The sequence below is a fragment of the Bubalus kerabau genome, chromosome 10 (assembly GCF_029407905.1).
Source record: "Bubalus kerabau isolate K-KA32 ecotype Philippines breed swamp buffalo chromosome 10, PCC_UOA_SB_1v2, whole genome shotgun sequence".
Lineage (NCBI taxonomy): Eukaryota > Metazoa > Chordata > Mammalia > Artiodactyla > Bovidae > Bubalus > Bubalus kerabau.
The window spans coordinates 78,388,764-78,403,938 of record NC_073633.1 but is presented as its reverse complement, the minus strand read 5'-3'; the positions used below and the strand labels follow the sequence as shown (position 1 = coordinate 78,403,938).

The following is a 15,175-nucleotide window of genomic DNA, read 5'->3' as shown; positions in this document are numbered from 1 at the left end:
TCCCATAGAATGAGGAGCCCATTAGTGTAAATCAAGAGATACAATTGCACGGTTTAAAATGAGAACCCACTGTAATTCCTTAAGGTTGATTCTAAGCCAAGGAAATAAGACCAACATCACTACCAATGCTAAAAGTCATTTAGACATGAGCTAAATCCTCTCCAAGCCTGAGCAATTTAGATTTGGACCAATTTAATTCTTAGGAGTTACTAACTTTGATAAGACATAAGTCATTTTGACTGCTTAAAACCAAACCAATTACTCCAAAAGCAAAGAAATGATGTAATTGCCTAACATATGGAGGCAGCAGCTTGAGAGATGGAAGGGTCCCTAGAGAGACTCTAGTGCAATCCCCTCCTGCTAGAAACCAGGGAGCTGAGAGCCTATTACACAGAGGCTTGCCTGAGGTCACAGCTGACAGATGGCAAAGCCAAACCTTGACCCCAGCTCTCCTGACTCTCATAGCACAGTACTTAGATATTGCTGTAAGTTGTACAATGAAATACAAAGAGTTTCTTTTTTAATTGGGTAGTTAATACCAAACTAATTTGCAGTTAAAGTTAACTTCCCATATATTTACTAATAAGCCACCTTCCACTAAAATTTTAGGAAACATATTAATAGATAAATAAATATCTAAATAAGCAAATATCTAATTTAATATATTTAATAAATGACTACATATCTAAATAGATTTGAATAAGTATATCTTCATATCTATGTAAATGTTAGTGTATAAGTGTGTGTGTGATGTTAGTATATAAGTATGTGTCTGTTACATATCACATGAGCTAAGGAAACAGTAATGCTTTAGCTAGAGCTTCGGTTCCCACATTCTGAAAACAAATACTTGAGCTATTTGTTGTTCCCACATTCTGAAAACAAATACTTGAGCTAAAAACCTCCCAGGATCAAGCAGCTAATAGGGGACTGAGTCTTAGGGAGTGGTGAGGTCTGCAGCAAACCCCACAGAATGAAATGTCTTCAGTGAAGTGAAGTGAAGTCGCTCAGTCATGTCGGATTCTTTGCGACCCCATGGACTGTAGGCTACCAGGCTCCTCTGTCCATGGAATTTTCCAGGCAAGAATACCAGAGTGGGTTGCCATTTCTTCAGAGTCAATGTTAAAAACATCTCTGCCAAATGAATACATCTGCAGGGCATCCATGGGCCTAAGAGCTGTCAGGCTTTTTGTTACTGTTCCAAACAAGATGACCTTCCTGCTTCAACATCTATGATTCTTTTCTGATCTGCACAAAACTTGGGATGTTTGATGGTTCAAAAAAAGGTGTTACTGTTTTCTTTCTTGGGGAGTTAAATGTTCTTTCAGGTCATCTGTTCACAGACATTGAAATTTAGTTCCCTCCAAACTTTCAGAAGATGGAAAGCTTTCTAGGGATCAGGAGCATTTACCTTTCAAAAAGATCTGTGATGTCTCTCTGGGAAAACATTATCAAGTCAGAAGTTCCTTTTCTTCTTTTGAGGGATGGTTTTTCCAAACCGTTTAACTGAAGTAGACCTGTGGCCATGCTATCTATGCTGAAGCCTTAAAAATTAGCTGCTTTTCCTCCAGGAAAATGTTTCTGGTCTCCCCAAAGTAGGCACTCACCAGCATCATAGTCCTCACTTCTGTCATTTCCTAGTTGTTTTCCCCAGTCACCACTTTCCCAATCTCTGCCCCGGCCCCCCATGGAATTATGAGGTCTATGAAGAAAAAGGCCATGTCTGTCTTGCCCACTGGCCTCTCCAGGGCAGAGCACCATGCCGGGTACATAGGACATGCTTAATGGTGGAGGAAGGTTCATTCAGGGCTTGGCATTTCATAGAGAAACATGTAATAGTCTGTGAGTAGCTACCCCAGGGGCAGAGGGGATGAACCTCAGTCAACAGCCCACACTTTTAAACCCTGAACTCCTCTGATCAATACCATACCCTTCCACAAGAGCCCAATCAATTCATATATCTGTCCTTTCCGGAGAGAGGGGAAGGGGACAGTAGAGATCTTAGGATGCTGAGGGAACACTAAGGAGGAGGAGAGCCAACCTTAGACCTGGCACATCAGGGAAAGTTTCCTGGGTCAAGTGATAACTACAGGGAGACATGAAGCACGAGCAGGAATTAGCATGATGGCTCTTGAGGAACTGAAAGCTGATCATTGTGGCTGGAGCATGAAAGTGTGGGTTGGGGAGAGGTGAGCCATAAGGCTGAAGAGGAAATCAGAGCCCAGCTCATGGAGAATATTCTATACCATTTTAAAGAGTTGTGCTTTATCTAAGGGCAGTGGGGAACCACCGAAAGGTTTTAGGTAAAGGAATGATTATCAGCTTGGCAATTGAGAAAGATAATTGTGAATACAGCAGTGATGAAAGTGGAAAGAAAGTGATCAGGCACTGAGTTTCAGGCCTCATTTTCATCATATTCTAACAAAATGGGGCCAGCAGCCAACATAAATGGAGTACCAGACCTAGCCAACTGTTTTGCAAAAGAGAAGAAAGACTACAAAGAATCCAAGCCATCTCTCTGATTCTACGTAAATGCTAGCTACCTTGTAAAAAAACTACTGCACTTTTACTATCACAGTCATCATTCTAACTCTTGCTAGATACCAAAACTGTACTAAGAATTACATACGATACAATGATTCACTCTGCCCACCAACCTCATTAGCTCTCCACTGTTGAAGTACAACCAAATTTAACATGTCGGGCTCACAAACTACCAGTTAACAGGTTTGCTAATCAGCCTTTTAAAATGAACAAAAGCCAGTCATTTTACAAACGCAATTTTCAATTTATTACCCTATTCAAAGGATAAAAATCTGATCCAGTCTTTAAAGCACAAGTTGATGTGCAATTAATTAATTTTTTAAATGGAACACTGATCATTGGAATAACTGGTCACTCCTCAATTACTTCTATTTCTTTCCTTTTTAAAAGATGAATGTTTAAGTAAAAATCTTTCCAAAGTGCTTACATTCTACTTGCTCCAAAAACACATTCTGACAAATATTTAGTATCTACTATACACCTGACACTGCCCAAGATGCTGGACTTAGAACAATGAATAAGAGAGACGGGGGTCCCTGATCTCAAGGTACTTATAGCCCAAAAGAGAACGGTATAATAAAACAGATTAACAATGATCTGAGAGTGTCGGAGAAGGCAATGGCACCCCACTCCAGTACTCTTGCCTGGAAAATCCCATGGGCGGAGGCGCCTGGTAGGCTGCAGTCCATGGGGTCGCTAAGAGTAGGATACGTCTGAGCGACTTCACTTTCACTTTTCACTTTCCTGCATTGGAGAAGGAAATGGCAACCCACCCCAGTGTTCTTGCCTAGAGAATCCCAGGGACGGGAGAGCCTGGTGGGCTGCCGTCTATGGGGTTGCACAGAGTCGGACACGACTGAAGTGACTTAGCTTAGCAGAGAGTATTGAGTGCATTGAAGAGTAATAGATAATGTGGTCTGGAAAATGCCTGAAACATTTGAACCATAACTTGACCAAGATGAGAAACAGACAGCCCCACTGCAGCAAAATTCTTATCATGAAACTGAAGACACAATATAAATAATACAATTCACATATACTGGGATAAACCTCCCGATACACGCTAAAATGTTTTCCTCCTAAACACTCCACCCCAATCGACACCAAAGAAAAACAACCATGAGAATGAAAAACTACAAAATACAAAAGAGAATGAACCAACAGATAACGAATCTAGAAGATTCAATCCGATGCTCTAAATCCATGTACCTGGATCCACGAATAAAGGGCAAAGATAATCAGTGATTGCCCAGTGGTAACCTGGCTGCTTCCTCTGACAAGACTACCAGACAGGTACCCTGAGTGAGAAGTTGAGAGAACGCAGCCCTCCCAGTGCTGGAGGGAACAGAATGTCTTCAGGAGGGCTGAACCAGGAAAACAGCTTGGGATCCTGCCAAGCAGGTCCTTCCTTCCTGAGGGGATGCCAAGGTCTTTCCATGACGCAGCCTCCAGCTTCTCTTGCCTCCTCCCATGTCCCCATGTTCTGCAATAAGTATATTAGGTGCTGGTCTCCATGTGGAAAGTTAGCGAATAATGAGCAAACAAGTGAAAGAAGGAAATAAGGTTTTAATTTGGACAAATTTTCAGGTATCACAAGTCCAAGAAATTATACAAAATAAACCAGTTCAAGAAGGAACATAAAAAAAGCTGACAGTGATAATTTAGAAAATGAGACTGTCCTAAAGTCAGAAACTATATTGAATGACTTTGTTTTGTTTTGTTTTTTAATGCTTCTACTCTGATTTTTTTTTTTTTTTTTTTCACTAAAGAGACAATGTAGTTTTCAAGAGTCAGCCTTGGCTCAAATCTAATTCAGGCATTTTACTTACTTAACGTCTTCTTTGGGAAAATAAGGATAATAAATCCTCGTTGTTTTTTCCCTACAGCTTTATTGGGTATACTTGTCCACATGCACAGACTTAACAGCGAACTATCTGAAGCGCTTAGACCTAAGTATATAACTGGGAAACCATCACCACAATCAAAATAATGAATATGTTCTTTTCCCTCAAAAGTTTCCTTATGCCTTCTTTGTAATCCATCCCTCCATCACTTTCATTCCTCTGGTCCCAGGCAACCACTGCTCTGCTTCCTATCACTGCAAATTACACTTTTCTATAATTTTACATAAATGAAAACATCCACTATATATTCTCTTTGTCTGGCTTCTTTCAGTACATAAAGTACATATTTTGAGATTCATTCATTTTGTTGCATGTATCAATAGTTCATTACTTTTTATTATTGGGTAGTATTCCATTGTATAGATACATAATTTGCTTAAATATTCACCTGTTGACTGACATTTTCCAGTTTGGGGCTATATAACAAATAAAGCAGCTAAAAATATTTATGTATACATGGTTTCATTTAAGAGTAGCTAGGTCCCATAGTAAGTACATTTCTAACACTAAGAAAGTATCAAAAGTGTTTTCCAACATGATTATCGTTTTATATTCCTCACAGTAGTATATGACAGTTCCAGTTACTCCACTTGCTCACTCACAAGGTATGATCAGTCTCTTTAATTTTAGACTTTCCCATGGGTTTGGGTCTTAATTTACTTCTCCTTAACTAATCTTTTACTGTGCTATTTTCCATTAAGGGTGCCTATTCAAATCTTTGTCCCATTTTTAATTTGAATACATTTCTCATTGCGTCCCATTTTTAAACTGAGTATTTTTCTCATTGTCATTTTATATATTCCTGTTAAAAGTCCCCTGTCTGATGTACATGTTACAAATAATTTCTCCCAGTGGATTGTGTCTTCTTCTTAAGAATCTTCTGAAAAGCAACAGTTAATTTAAATAGTCTGATTTGATTTCTTTATAGTACTTGCTTTTGTGGTCCTATCTGAAAAATACTTGCGGTGACCAAGGTCACTAAGATTTTCGTCTATGTTTTCTCATAAAAATTTTACAGCTAAAATCCTACTTTTAGGTCTATGATCCATTTTCAGTTAATTTTTGTGTATAATGTAAGATTAAAGTCAATGCACAAGTTTCTGCATATAGCTATTCAATTGTTCAAGTAGCACTTGTTAAGAAAATTATCATTTCCACAATGGAACTGCCTTGACATCTTTGTCAAAAGAAAGTCAACTGATCATATATGTATGAATCTATTTCTAGACTCTCTTCTACTCCACTGATCTGACTCTCTTTAATACCACATTACCTTGATTACAGTAGTGTTGTAATAAGTCTTGAAATCAGATACTTTAAGTCCTCCAACTCATCCTTTTTCAAAATTATTCTTAGATAAGTCTGGGTCCTTCACATGTTCATATACATTTTAGAATCAGTTTGTTAATTTTTACAACAAAGCCTGATGATATTTTGACTAGAAATACATTAAATCTATTGAACAATTTGGGAAATTTTGAGGTCTTAAGAATATTGAATCTTCCTATTTATGAACACAGTATTTCTCTCCATTTATTTAGATCTTTAACTTATTTCAGCAAAGGTTTCTCATTTTCAGTGACCAAGTCTTGCATGTTTTATTAGATTTATCCAATTTCATATTTTGATGCTCTTTTATATGGTATTTTTCTATTTCAGCTTTCAGTTGTTCACTGAGAGTTTGAAGAAACAAGTAACTTGTAGATTGGTTTGGATCCTGCAACCTAGCTAAACATAGCCTGTTGGTTCTAGTAACCCTTGTGTAGGTGTCTTAGATTTTTCTATAGACACTTTAACTTCTTCCTTTGCATGTACTTTATTAATTGCCTGTTGCACTGACTGCGACCTCCACTACACTGTTGAACAGAAGTGGTAAGGGTAGCTATCCTTGCCACTCTTGATCTTAGGGGAATATCATTCAGTTTTTCACCATCAACATGTTACTTGTAGGTTTTTCATAGCTGTCCTTCATCTGGTTGAAAAGTACCCTTCTATTACTAGTTTGTTGAGAGTTTTTATCATGAATGGATATTGAATTTTGTCAAATTCTTTATCTATTGACCTGATCATATGAATCTTTTTTTCTGGTATTAAACTATTCTGTTAATTTGAAGAGTTGCACTGGTTGATTTTAAATGCTTAGTCAACCATGAACCTTGCAGTCCTGGTTATAACCCCATTTGATCATTTTCTATATTGCTGGGTGTGATTTCCTAAAATTTAAGATTTTTTAATATCTACACTCAGAAGGGACATTGGTCTTTAGTTCTATTTATTTGCAAAGCATCCATCAAGTTTTAGTATAAAGGTAATGTTCGCCTCATGAAATGTGCCAGGATGTGTTTCCTTTTCTTCTGTTTTCTGGAACAGTCTGTGTAATTGCCAATGTTTCTTCCTTAAATGTATGATAGAACTCACCAGTTAAGCCACCTGGGACCTCAAGTTTGTACTGTGGAAGTTTTTTTAACTACAAATTCAATTGCCTTAATGGACATAAGGCTAGTTGTTTGAATGAGTTTTGGTCATCTGTATCTTTCAAGGAATTTATTCATCTCATCTAAATTGCAGAATTTACTGGCATAAAGTTATTCATAATATTCTCTCTTTTTTTTTTTTAACGTCCATAGGATCTATAGTGATGTTTTCTCATTTTCTAACATTGGTAATTTGTGTCATCTTTTTTCTTGATCATTCTGTCTTGAGATTTATCAATTTTATTGTGTGTGTGTGTTTTTTCCAGAGAACCAATGTTTTTGTTTCACTGATTTTTCTCTACTGTTTCTGCTTTCTACTTCACTGATTTCTGCTATCTTTACATTTCCTTCTTTCTGCTTACCTAGGATTTGACTGGTTCGTTCTTTCCTAGTTTCAGGCAGAAACTCAGGTCTTTGAAATCTTTTCTAATTGAAGAGTTTAACACTGAATTTCCATTTAAGAACTTCTTTAGCTGTCATATTATATCTCACTACCTCCTTGGATATAATGCAAATTAAATGAAATAAATGTAGTTAGGAAAGAAATGGTTGATTGCCTAATCCACGGCAGGCACTGTGCCTGGTACTAGGAATGTGTGCATGTGTGCTAAGTCACTTCAGTCGTGTGCGACCCTAGGGACTGTAGCCCATGAGGCTCCCCTGTCCGGTGGGATTCTCCAGGCAAGAATACTGGAATGGGTTGCCTCCTCGGTACTAGGAATATAACTGCATAAAATAGATCCCTTTCTCTCATCAAGCTTAGAAGGTAATATCAATGAAACTGGTACAAAATCAATGTCAAAGACTATCTTCTTAATACTTAGAAACTATGTTAAGCAAAAAAGCGTAACAACTTTGTTTTATTCTAATAATAACGGTAACCTCTGTTTTTGTCTCTTCTCCTGATCTAGGAAGAATTAAACTGCTAGTTTATTTTGTTTAGCAACCTGTAATTTCAGTTGCAAAAAATAAATTTATCATGGAGTAAATTATTCCATTTATAGCTTTCTGAATAAACTATGCATTTCAATTTAATATGCTAAGGACAAATAAATAATTCTGTAGTTCTAAATTTCAAAACCACTTTAGACCTATAGAGGATCATTTAAAAAACAAGCATTCCATATATTTCCAAATATTTTAACAAAATTATTTTAACAAAACATTTTTTAAAAAGGAAACTCACTGCCTATTTTATCTACCCTATCGTCACAGTTTCAAAATACCAAGAATTTAAAAAACTCTGCCTCCTCACTGAATGAGTATCTGACAAATCACCAATGTCAAGGTCATTTAAATGCTGATATAGCCTACCAAACACTTGTATTTTTCAGACCACTGCTACCGGGTTACATTAAACACCTAAATATAATTAATTCAGAAAAGATATGTAAATTTAATTTACATTTAAATCTACAGCCAGTGGGAAAATAGGCAGATCTAAATAGGCACCCCACTTTTTCAAGTAACCTGAATCTTCCTATACTTATGCTTCTTCCAGCCCTTACCTTGTGGTCTTCATTTAGGCTACAGGTTCTCAAACTTGACTGCATATTGGGATCACCTGGAGAGCCGAAAAATACTGATGCTGGTGTCCACAGCCAGAGTCTCATCTAGAGTCTTTAAAAGTAGGGATTTTTAAAAGTCCCTCAGGTGATTCAAATGTGCGGATTATGGGTAAAGAAAACCAGTCTAGGATCTCTCTTGGAAAACATGCTTCTAATGGCCATTGGTCAGTCTGCACCATTATATTTCAGAACCCGGTTCTTTAGAGCTTTGCCCAATCTAACTCCTAACCGGGTACTAATTTAATAATTCCATTCAGATTCCTAGACTGATCTCTACTTCCTATTCAGAAATTCACAAAATAAAATGTCAATCTCTATTTTGGCCGTTCCTCTCCAGTCCACTTCTAAATTTCACAAAGTAAATTTAGTTGAAGGGAAATTAACTCAATATAATTTGATGTTACAGTTAAACAGTCGTTATGGTTTTTTCTCCTATTTAAGAGACTACTCCACAAGCTAGCTGTAATTTTACAAAATATATGATAAAAGTATCAATTCCTCAAAGTGTAAAATAAATATCTAAATGAGTCTTTCTTATTATCCATCTGATTCCCCCACTTGTTAATTTCAAACAGGGTTTTCAAAACTGATTCACATTCTGGCCTCAAAACTGACATCCTCCAGAATTTAAATCATTAAACTCCTGAGAGTCTTCAAAGGACTTATTTGGCCAAACCAGACCACTTCATTCTAATTATCATTTCATCACATACATGTGGGAAGGATAACACCGGCATCTCAAAGGCAGTATGAAGATTAGGAAGCAAAAGCATTTTAGCACTGTGTAGAGTGCTCTAGACATTTTAATTTATTTGCAGCAGACATTTTGCCTCATGGGAACTATGTGAAAAGCACAGGCAAGTAAGACGTTGCGGGCAACTACTTGTCAATACACAGAAATACAAGCAGGTGAGGTGAGAAACCAAGGGTGGTTCACAAACTGCTGAGGAGCCCTGGAAACTCTCAAGACCAGTAACAGCAGAAACACTAACGGTAGGAATCAGACCTCTTGGGCTGAAACTGAACTGAAGTTGCCTGCAAACACATGTAAATCTCATCTCCTTGAAAAACTGCTTAACAAAACTTTGCCAACTGCAGACCCAGGCACTCCGATCCCTGCCAGTGTGGGTTATTTACCTCTGGGATGTAATGGATGTGCATGCTGAAACACGTGTGCACGTCTGAGCGGCTGAACCAACACGTATCCATAAACATTATGAATAATACCTGCGAGAATGCATGCCTTTCGCTTAAGAAACGCTTAAAGAGCTTTATCCAAAGCAAGTCACTTTCCTAACACACCTTCCTTGCCTTTCCTATATTACCCGCGTGCATCGAGTTGGGGCGCCTTACTCAAAGTCTGGGAGGAGGGGGTGATCGCCCCTTCCCCCGACTTCCCGTTAGCCCAAGCTGCCATCCCCAAGAGGAACCATATCCAGGATGGCTTCTTAGAGGAACAGCTATGCCCTCGCACACCCACCACGGTCGCATCACCAGTGCCACGGGCCACCTGGACGTGGTCCAAAAGTGGAGGGAATTCCCTGAGCCGCGGAGCCTGGGAAGATGGGAAAGCGGGTCCCAGGCAAGTTCTGTAAAAATGAAGGAAGAGAAAGGTGCGGAGTGGACACCAAGGGGAGGGCTCCAGGTACTCACCCAGCCCTCGAAGGTGTCCGAGGCGCCGGCCGTGCGCAGTAGCTCCTGGAATTGCAGGGTGCAGTTGGCCACAAAGTGGTCGTAGCCCAGGGGCGTCTCGTGGAAGACGGCCAGCTCCAGGTGGCCACCGTCGGTGACGTTGGCGCAGAACTCCTCATTGTACGTGGGCTTGTTAGTCTTCTGTTTGGTGCTAGTCTGGCCCACGCGGACCTGGTCCACGCTCACCGTCAGGTAGGGGTCCAGCAGCTGATAGCCCTTCTTGAAGAGCGAGTGGCGCAGGGACCAGCGGGTGGGCTGCAGCCCCACGGCCTCGCCAATGCGGACCCTCAAGTAGCCATTGAACTTCATGGTGCCGGACGACATGCCGACGCCGCTGTCCCGCCCCGGGGACCGCGCGGTCTCGCAGCCGGAGAGAGGGGAGCCCTCGCTCAGGCCAGCCCTCGCGGCGGCCGCAGGAGTGGAGGCAGCTCCTGGGAAAAGCAGCACCCAAGCTCCCCTCGACCGGCCATTCTGCCTCCTCCACCGGACCTTTCCTCCCCTCCTTCCCTCCCTCCCTCCCTCGCGAGGTGGAAAGGAGGGGAGCCGGGCGCCGAGCCCTCAGCGGGCCGGGGTCGCCCGACCGTCCCTCTGGAGCGCGCGGCGCCTCCCGGGGGCTCGCACGGTACTCGCCCCTTCTTCAGGGCCAGGAAGCGCCTCTCCCGGGAGAGCCGGAGCGACCCGTCCGGTTAGCTCGAGCCTCCAGCGTCTCCTGCCCCCGCCTCCGCCCTCTCCGGCTCCGGCTCCTGCCCCCGCCTCCGCGGGCTCACGCTCTCCCCCACTCGGCGAGCTTCAAACCAGGAAGCAGCTGCCGCCGCATCCCCGGTAGGAGCCTCGAGCCGCTCGGCTCCAAGTTCACAGACACCCTGCAAGGGGCTCGCGCGCCGTGCGAAGCCCGGGGGCGTGGCGCGCAGCCGGAGCCCGGCCCGGTGTTCGGGCAGTGGCGGGGCGCACGCAGCCCGGAGAGCCCCGCGCGGGTCGATTCGCACCGCTCCGTGCGCACTCGCTGCAGCAGGGTCTGGCCGGGCGCTCGGGGCTGGAGGTTACCCCAGGTGCAGGCCAAAAAGGGAAGGGCTTGTGGCCCAGCCCCAGCAAACACCTGAGGCGTGGGAGACAGAGCCAGCGAGAGCTGGAAGGCGGGTAGGAGAAGGAACAGGGAACCCGCGTGGCTGGGAGACGCCCGCGACCACCCTCTCACCCTAGGAGGTGGTCTGGCAACCCAGCCTGACCATCTGGGAGAGGCCCTGGCCGGAGGCGGGTGCATGGCGGGGAGGTTCCTTTTCCTAATCTTTACAGGGACGGCTCATCCCGAGTTCAGCTCAGGCCCATCCTGTTGTGCGCCTTTCCTGCGGAGAGTAATTACACGGTTGTTGTGTGTGTGTGTGTGTGTGTGTGTGTTTTAATAGGGCAGTAGTAATGATGTCCGCCTCCTTCCTCGGAGAGGTGTGTCTTGTTGCACAAAGAGCAGGAAAGGTAGGTTCTGAAGACAGACGTGGCCGAGACTACTAAATCTCTTCCTCTGCGGGACGGTTCCTGGTTCGCCCAGCCCTACAGGACAAGGGCAGAAAATGTTCACTCACACAAACACACACGCACACACAGACACAGTCCCCAGTACACGTGCTCCGAAGAAATCGCCTCTTCTAGGAACACTCTAGGCTGTTGCTCTGTTTGTGAGTCAGAGGGGGCCGCCTCCAGTTGCTTCTCCACTCCATGGCTCCTGCAGTTTTTGTCCCCTGGGAGCTCCTCACTCCCTGAGGGCCACCTCAACCAATTTGCCTCCCATAAAGCCTAGGCCACTGTTAAGATCCCTAATTACATTCTCTTTGGCCACTCTGAGTCTCCTGGGAGCAGGTCAGCCTTTCTATTCCCTTCTTCCCACTACCCTATTTGGGGCTCTCAACCTAGGTTCTCAGCATTTCACTTAGGCACACTGTGGAATGAAAAGAGAAAAGAACAATGGTCGGTGGGGAAAGGCTGGTCTTAAAAACAGCATTTCCTTAGAAGAACGGGGCAGGGATGTAGCATGTTGCCCAGATGACACCTTAGCTTTAGACAGAGCCATAAAGCAAGCTCTCCAACATCCAGGGAGCTCCTGTATGGCCCCAGTGGAAAAGGTCAAGGGGATCATTTGGGTCAACTTTGTCAACCTCTCCTCCAAAGAGTAGGACTCTAGTTTTAAGAACCACTGAAGGATTTGCTGCTATTGGATCTCAGCACTAAGAGAAGACAGTCCCAAATGCTGGGCAGCTACACAGCTGCCCTGGGGTTAGGTGGTGAGGCCACCAAATACTCCATTTTTGCCCTATCAGTCAGTGCCAGGCGTAAGTGGGCAGTGGTGGCAGAGCAGTGAGCAGGACAGCCATGGTGCCTGCCCTCCCGGGGCTTAACAGTCCCACAAGAGAGGAAAAGCAATAAATAGAGGGTGAGGTGGAGGAACAGACCAAGGTATCTTGGGATAATGTAACTGGAGTGGTGAGGGGAGGCTAATCAGGAAAGGGTTACCTAAAATAATTCACAGCAGAAGGATCTAAGTTCCTGAGAAAACAGTTTGTCCTGTTTGGGGAACCAGGAGGATTCCATGTGGCTGGAGGGGCAAGTGGCTGAAAAGAGCCTGTAAAGGTGGGTCAGGGGCCAAGACTAACCAGATTGGTAGGTCTTTGGACCTTAACTATGAACAGCTGCAAGCCTCTGGAAGGCTGTTAAGCAGAGTCAGGGCAGGATGAGATTGAGGTTTTAAAATATCTCTCTGGAGTTGTGCAAAAAATGGACTGGAAGGAGCCAGCACGGGTGTGGGGACACCAGTGAGGATGCTGTGGCTGAAGTCTAGAAGGGAGAGGATGGTGACAGACTCGGGTGATGTGATGGTGATGAAGCTAAGGAGGTGGAACTGAGACAGAGACAGGTCTGGACAGGTCTCAGCGATGGATGGAAAGAAGAGAATGAAGAAGAGGAAAGTACTAAAAGAAGCATGTTGGAAATGGACTTCAGCAACTGTGTGGATAACAAAGCCATGAGTGATTAGGAAACACCAGGGGAGGAGCAGCAGATTTGTGGAGGAGGGTGAAGAGTTCAGTTCGAAACAGGTCAGGTTTGATATCCCTTTGATACATTTAAGTGGAAATCCAAAGTGGGCAAGTGGCTATGTGGTTGGGAAGGTCAGAGGTAGAATCAGGAGTAAAGGCATAAGTAGAGAAGCCATTAGTATAGAGATCATAATCAAAGCTAAAATAGTGGATAAGAGCTCCATTACAGGAAAAGATAGGAAGAGAATGTAGTTTGAGAAAAAGAAGGTGCTTAGGCTGCAGACTTCCAGAAACCCCAACATCTACAGGTAAAGGAGAGGCAGACAATGGGGTTGAGAAGCGGCAGGCAGAAGAGAAAACCCAAGAGGATGTGTTTTCCAGTTATTGTGGAAACCAACTCAAAAGTTCTCAGGCAGGAAGGAAAGGTCAGCTAGGTCAGAGGATGCTAAGGGATTAAATAAACAAGACTAAAGAAAGACCGTGGAGTTGGACAGTTCCTGAGTAATCTTTGAGCCGATTCGGTAGAAGGGTAAATGTGGAAGTCTATTTAGAGTAGGTTGAGGTGAAAAATAAGAGCGAAGAGAGTGAGTGTAGATATTCTTTCAAGACATTTGGCTGGAGTAGGGAGGAGAGTGAGAACTGAGGAGGAAGATGGACTCACCAGGTGGAAGGCTTTTTAGTAAGGAGAGCAGTGCAGGAAAAGAGAGGGTTTGCACAGTTCTGAGACCACAGGACCGAATGCCATCCAAGGCATAGCTGAAAAAATGGACCTTAGTTTAAGAAGCACCTATGCTTGTGGCTCTTAGCCTGCTGTCTAAACTTGCCTGCTAACAGCCAGGGAGGTGGTCTCCAGCAACCTTGACTTCCTGGTTTTCTAGTTTAACAGCCCCAGTAGAATGAGAATTTTCTCTACTAGCATCTTTAAATCAATCTTGAGGAAGACTCTGATTGTCTCCAGCCCATGTCATGTGTCATTAGGTGGCTCGTAGGGGACAGTAGACAGGCAAGAGCATCTAGTGCAAAGTCCCTGTAGGGAAGGACTAGATGCCAATACAAGCCTTACCTACATGACAGCTGTTATGCAGAGCTGATCCTCCTGAGTTTTAATGAAGGCAGGGGAGAAGGAAGTTCACTCTTTATATGCATCCCACCCTGATCAACAGTGGCTTGTACATAATACGGTGTAGAACTTGCATATCTGTATGGTAGTGGTTTAGTTGCTAAGTCGTTGTCCGACTCTTGCAAGCCCATGGACTGTAGCCCGCCAGGCTCCTCTGTCCGTGGGAGTCTCCAGGCAAGCATACTGGAGTGGGTTGCCATTTCCTTCTCCAAGGGATCATCCTGACCCATGAATCGAACCCAGGTCCCCTGCATGGCAGGCAGATTCTTTACCAACTGAGCTACAAGGGAAGCCACATATATCTGTATAGACTGCTTTAAAATATATATTATGGTTTTTTTTTAATAGACTAGAGGTTTGTTTTTGCTCCACTCATTACTACAGTAAAATGCACTACATCCAAATGAGTTCTATTCTGAGAGCATGTTCATTAAGTCCAACAAAATTACACTTCGGTACCCAACTAACACAATCAGCTATACAGTATTGCCCTGTAATAGATCTATAATAATTTCATACAAATAATACATAAAAAACAAACACAAAAAATAAAACATTTTAAATCTTACAGTACAGTACCTCAAAAAGTACAATAGTACAGTACAACAGCTGGCATACAGGGGCTGGCATCAAGTGAAGAGGCAAGAAGAGTTACTGACTGGAGGTGGGAGAGGAGATGAGAGATGGTAGAGCTAAAGGAGCATCAGCAATAGGGGATGGAAGGCAAGCTGCAATTTCACTCATGTCTGACACGGATGGAATGGTTCAGTTGCATCTTTGACAGTTTGCAACTTGAGGTTCATTTGTAGGGGAATTACTGTATTCTTTTTTCTTGTCTTAGTCACACTGT

General features: G+C 43.0%; 1 protein-coding gene across 2 annotated transcripts in view; it reads right to left on the bottom strand.

Annotated features, from left to right (window-relative positions):
- Positions 1-10,848, bottom strand: part of PRKCH (protein kinase C eta) — a 230,842-nt gene extending 219,994 nt beyond the window's left edge. Inside the window, exon 1 of one of the 2 annotated variants that reach the window (XM_055538260.1) lies at positions 10,144-10,848. In XM_055538260.1, coding sequence (XP_055394235.1) covers positions 10,144-10,506 — 363 coding nt within the window. In that variant the 5' untranslated portion in view covers positions 10,507-10,848. Of the gene's footprint in view, positions 1-8,430; positions 8,497-10,143 lie in introns of those variants that run through there. The other variant, XM_055538261.1, reaches the window with a different exon arrangement.
- Positions 10,849-15,175: the final 4,327 nt, after the last annotated feature.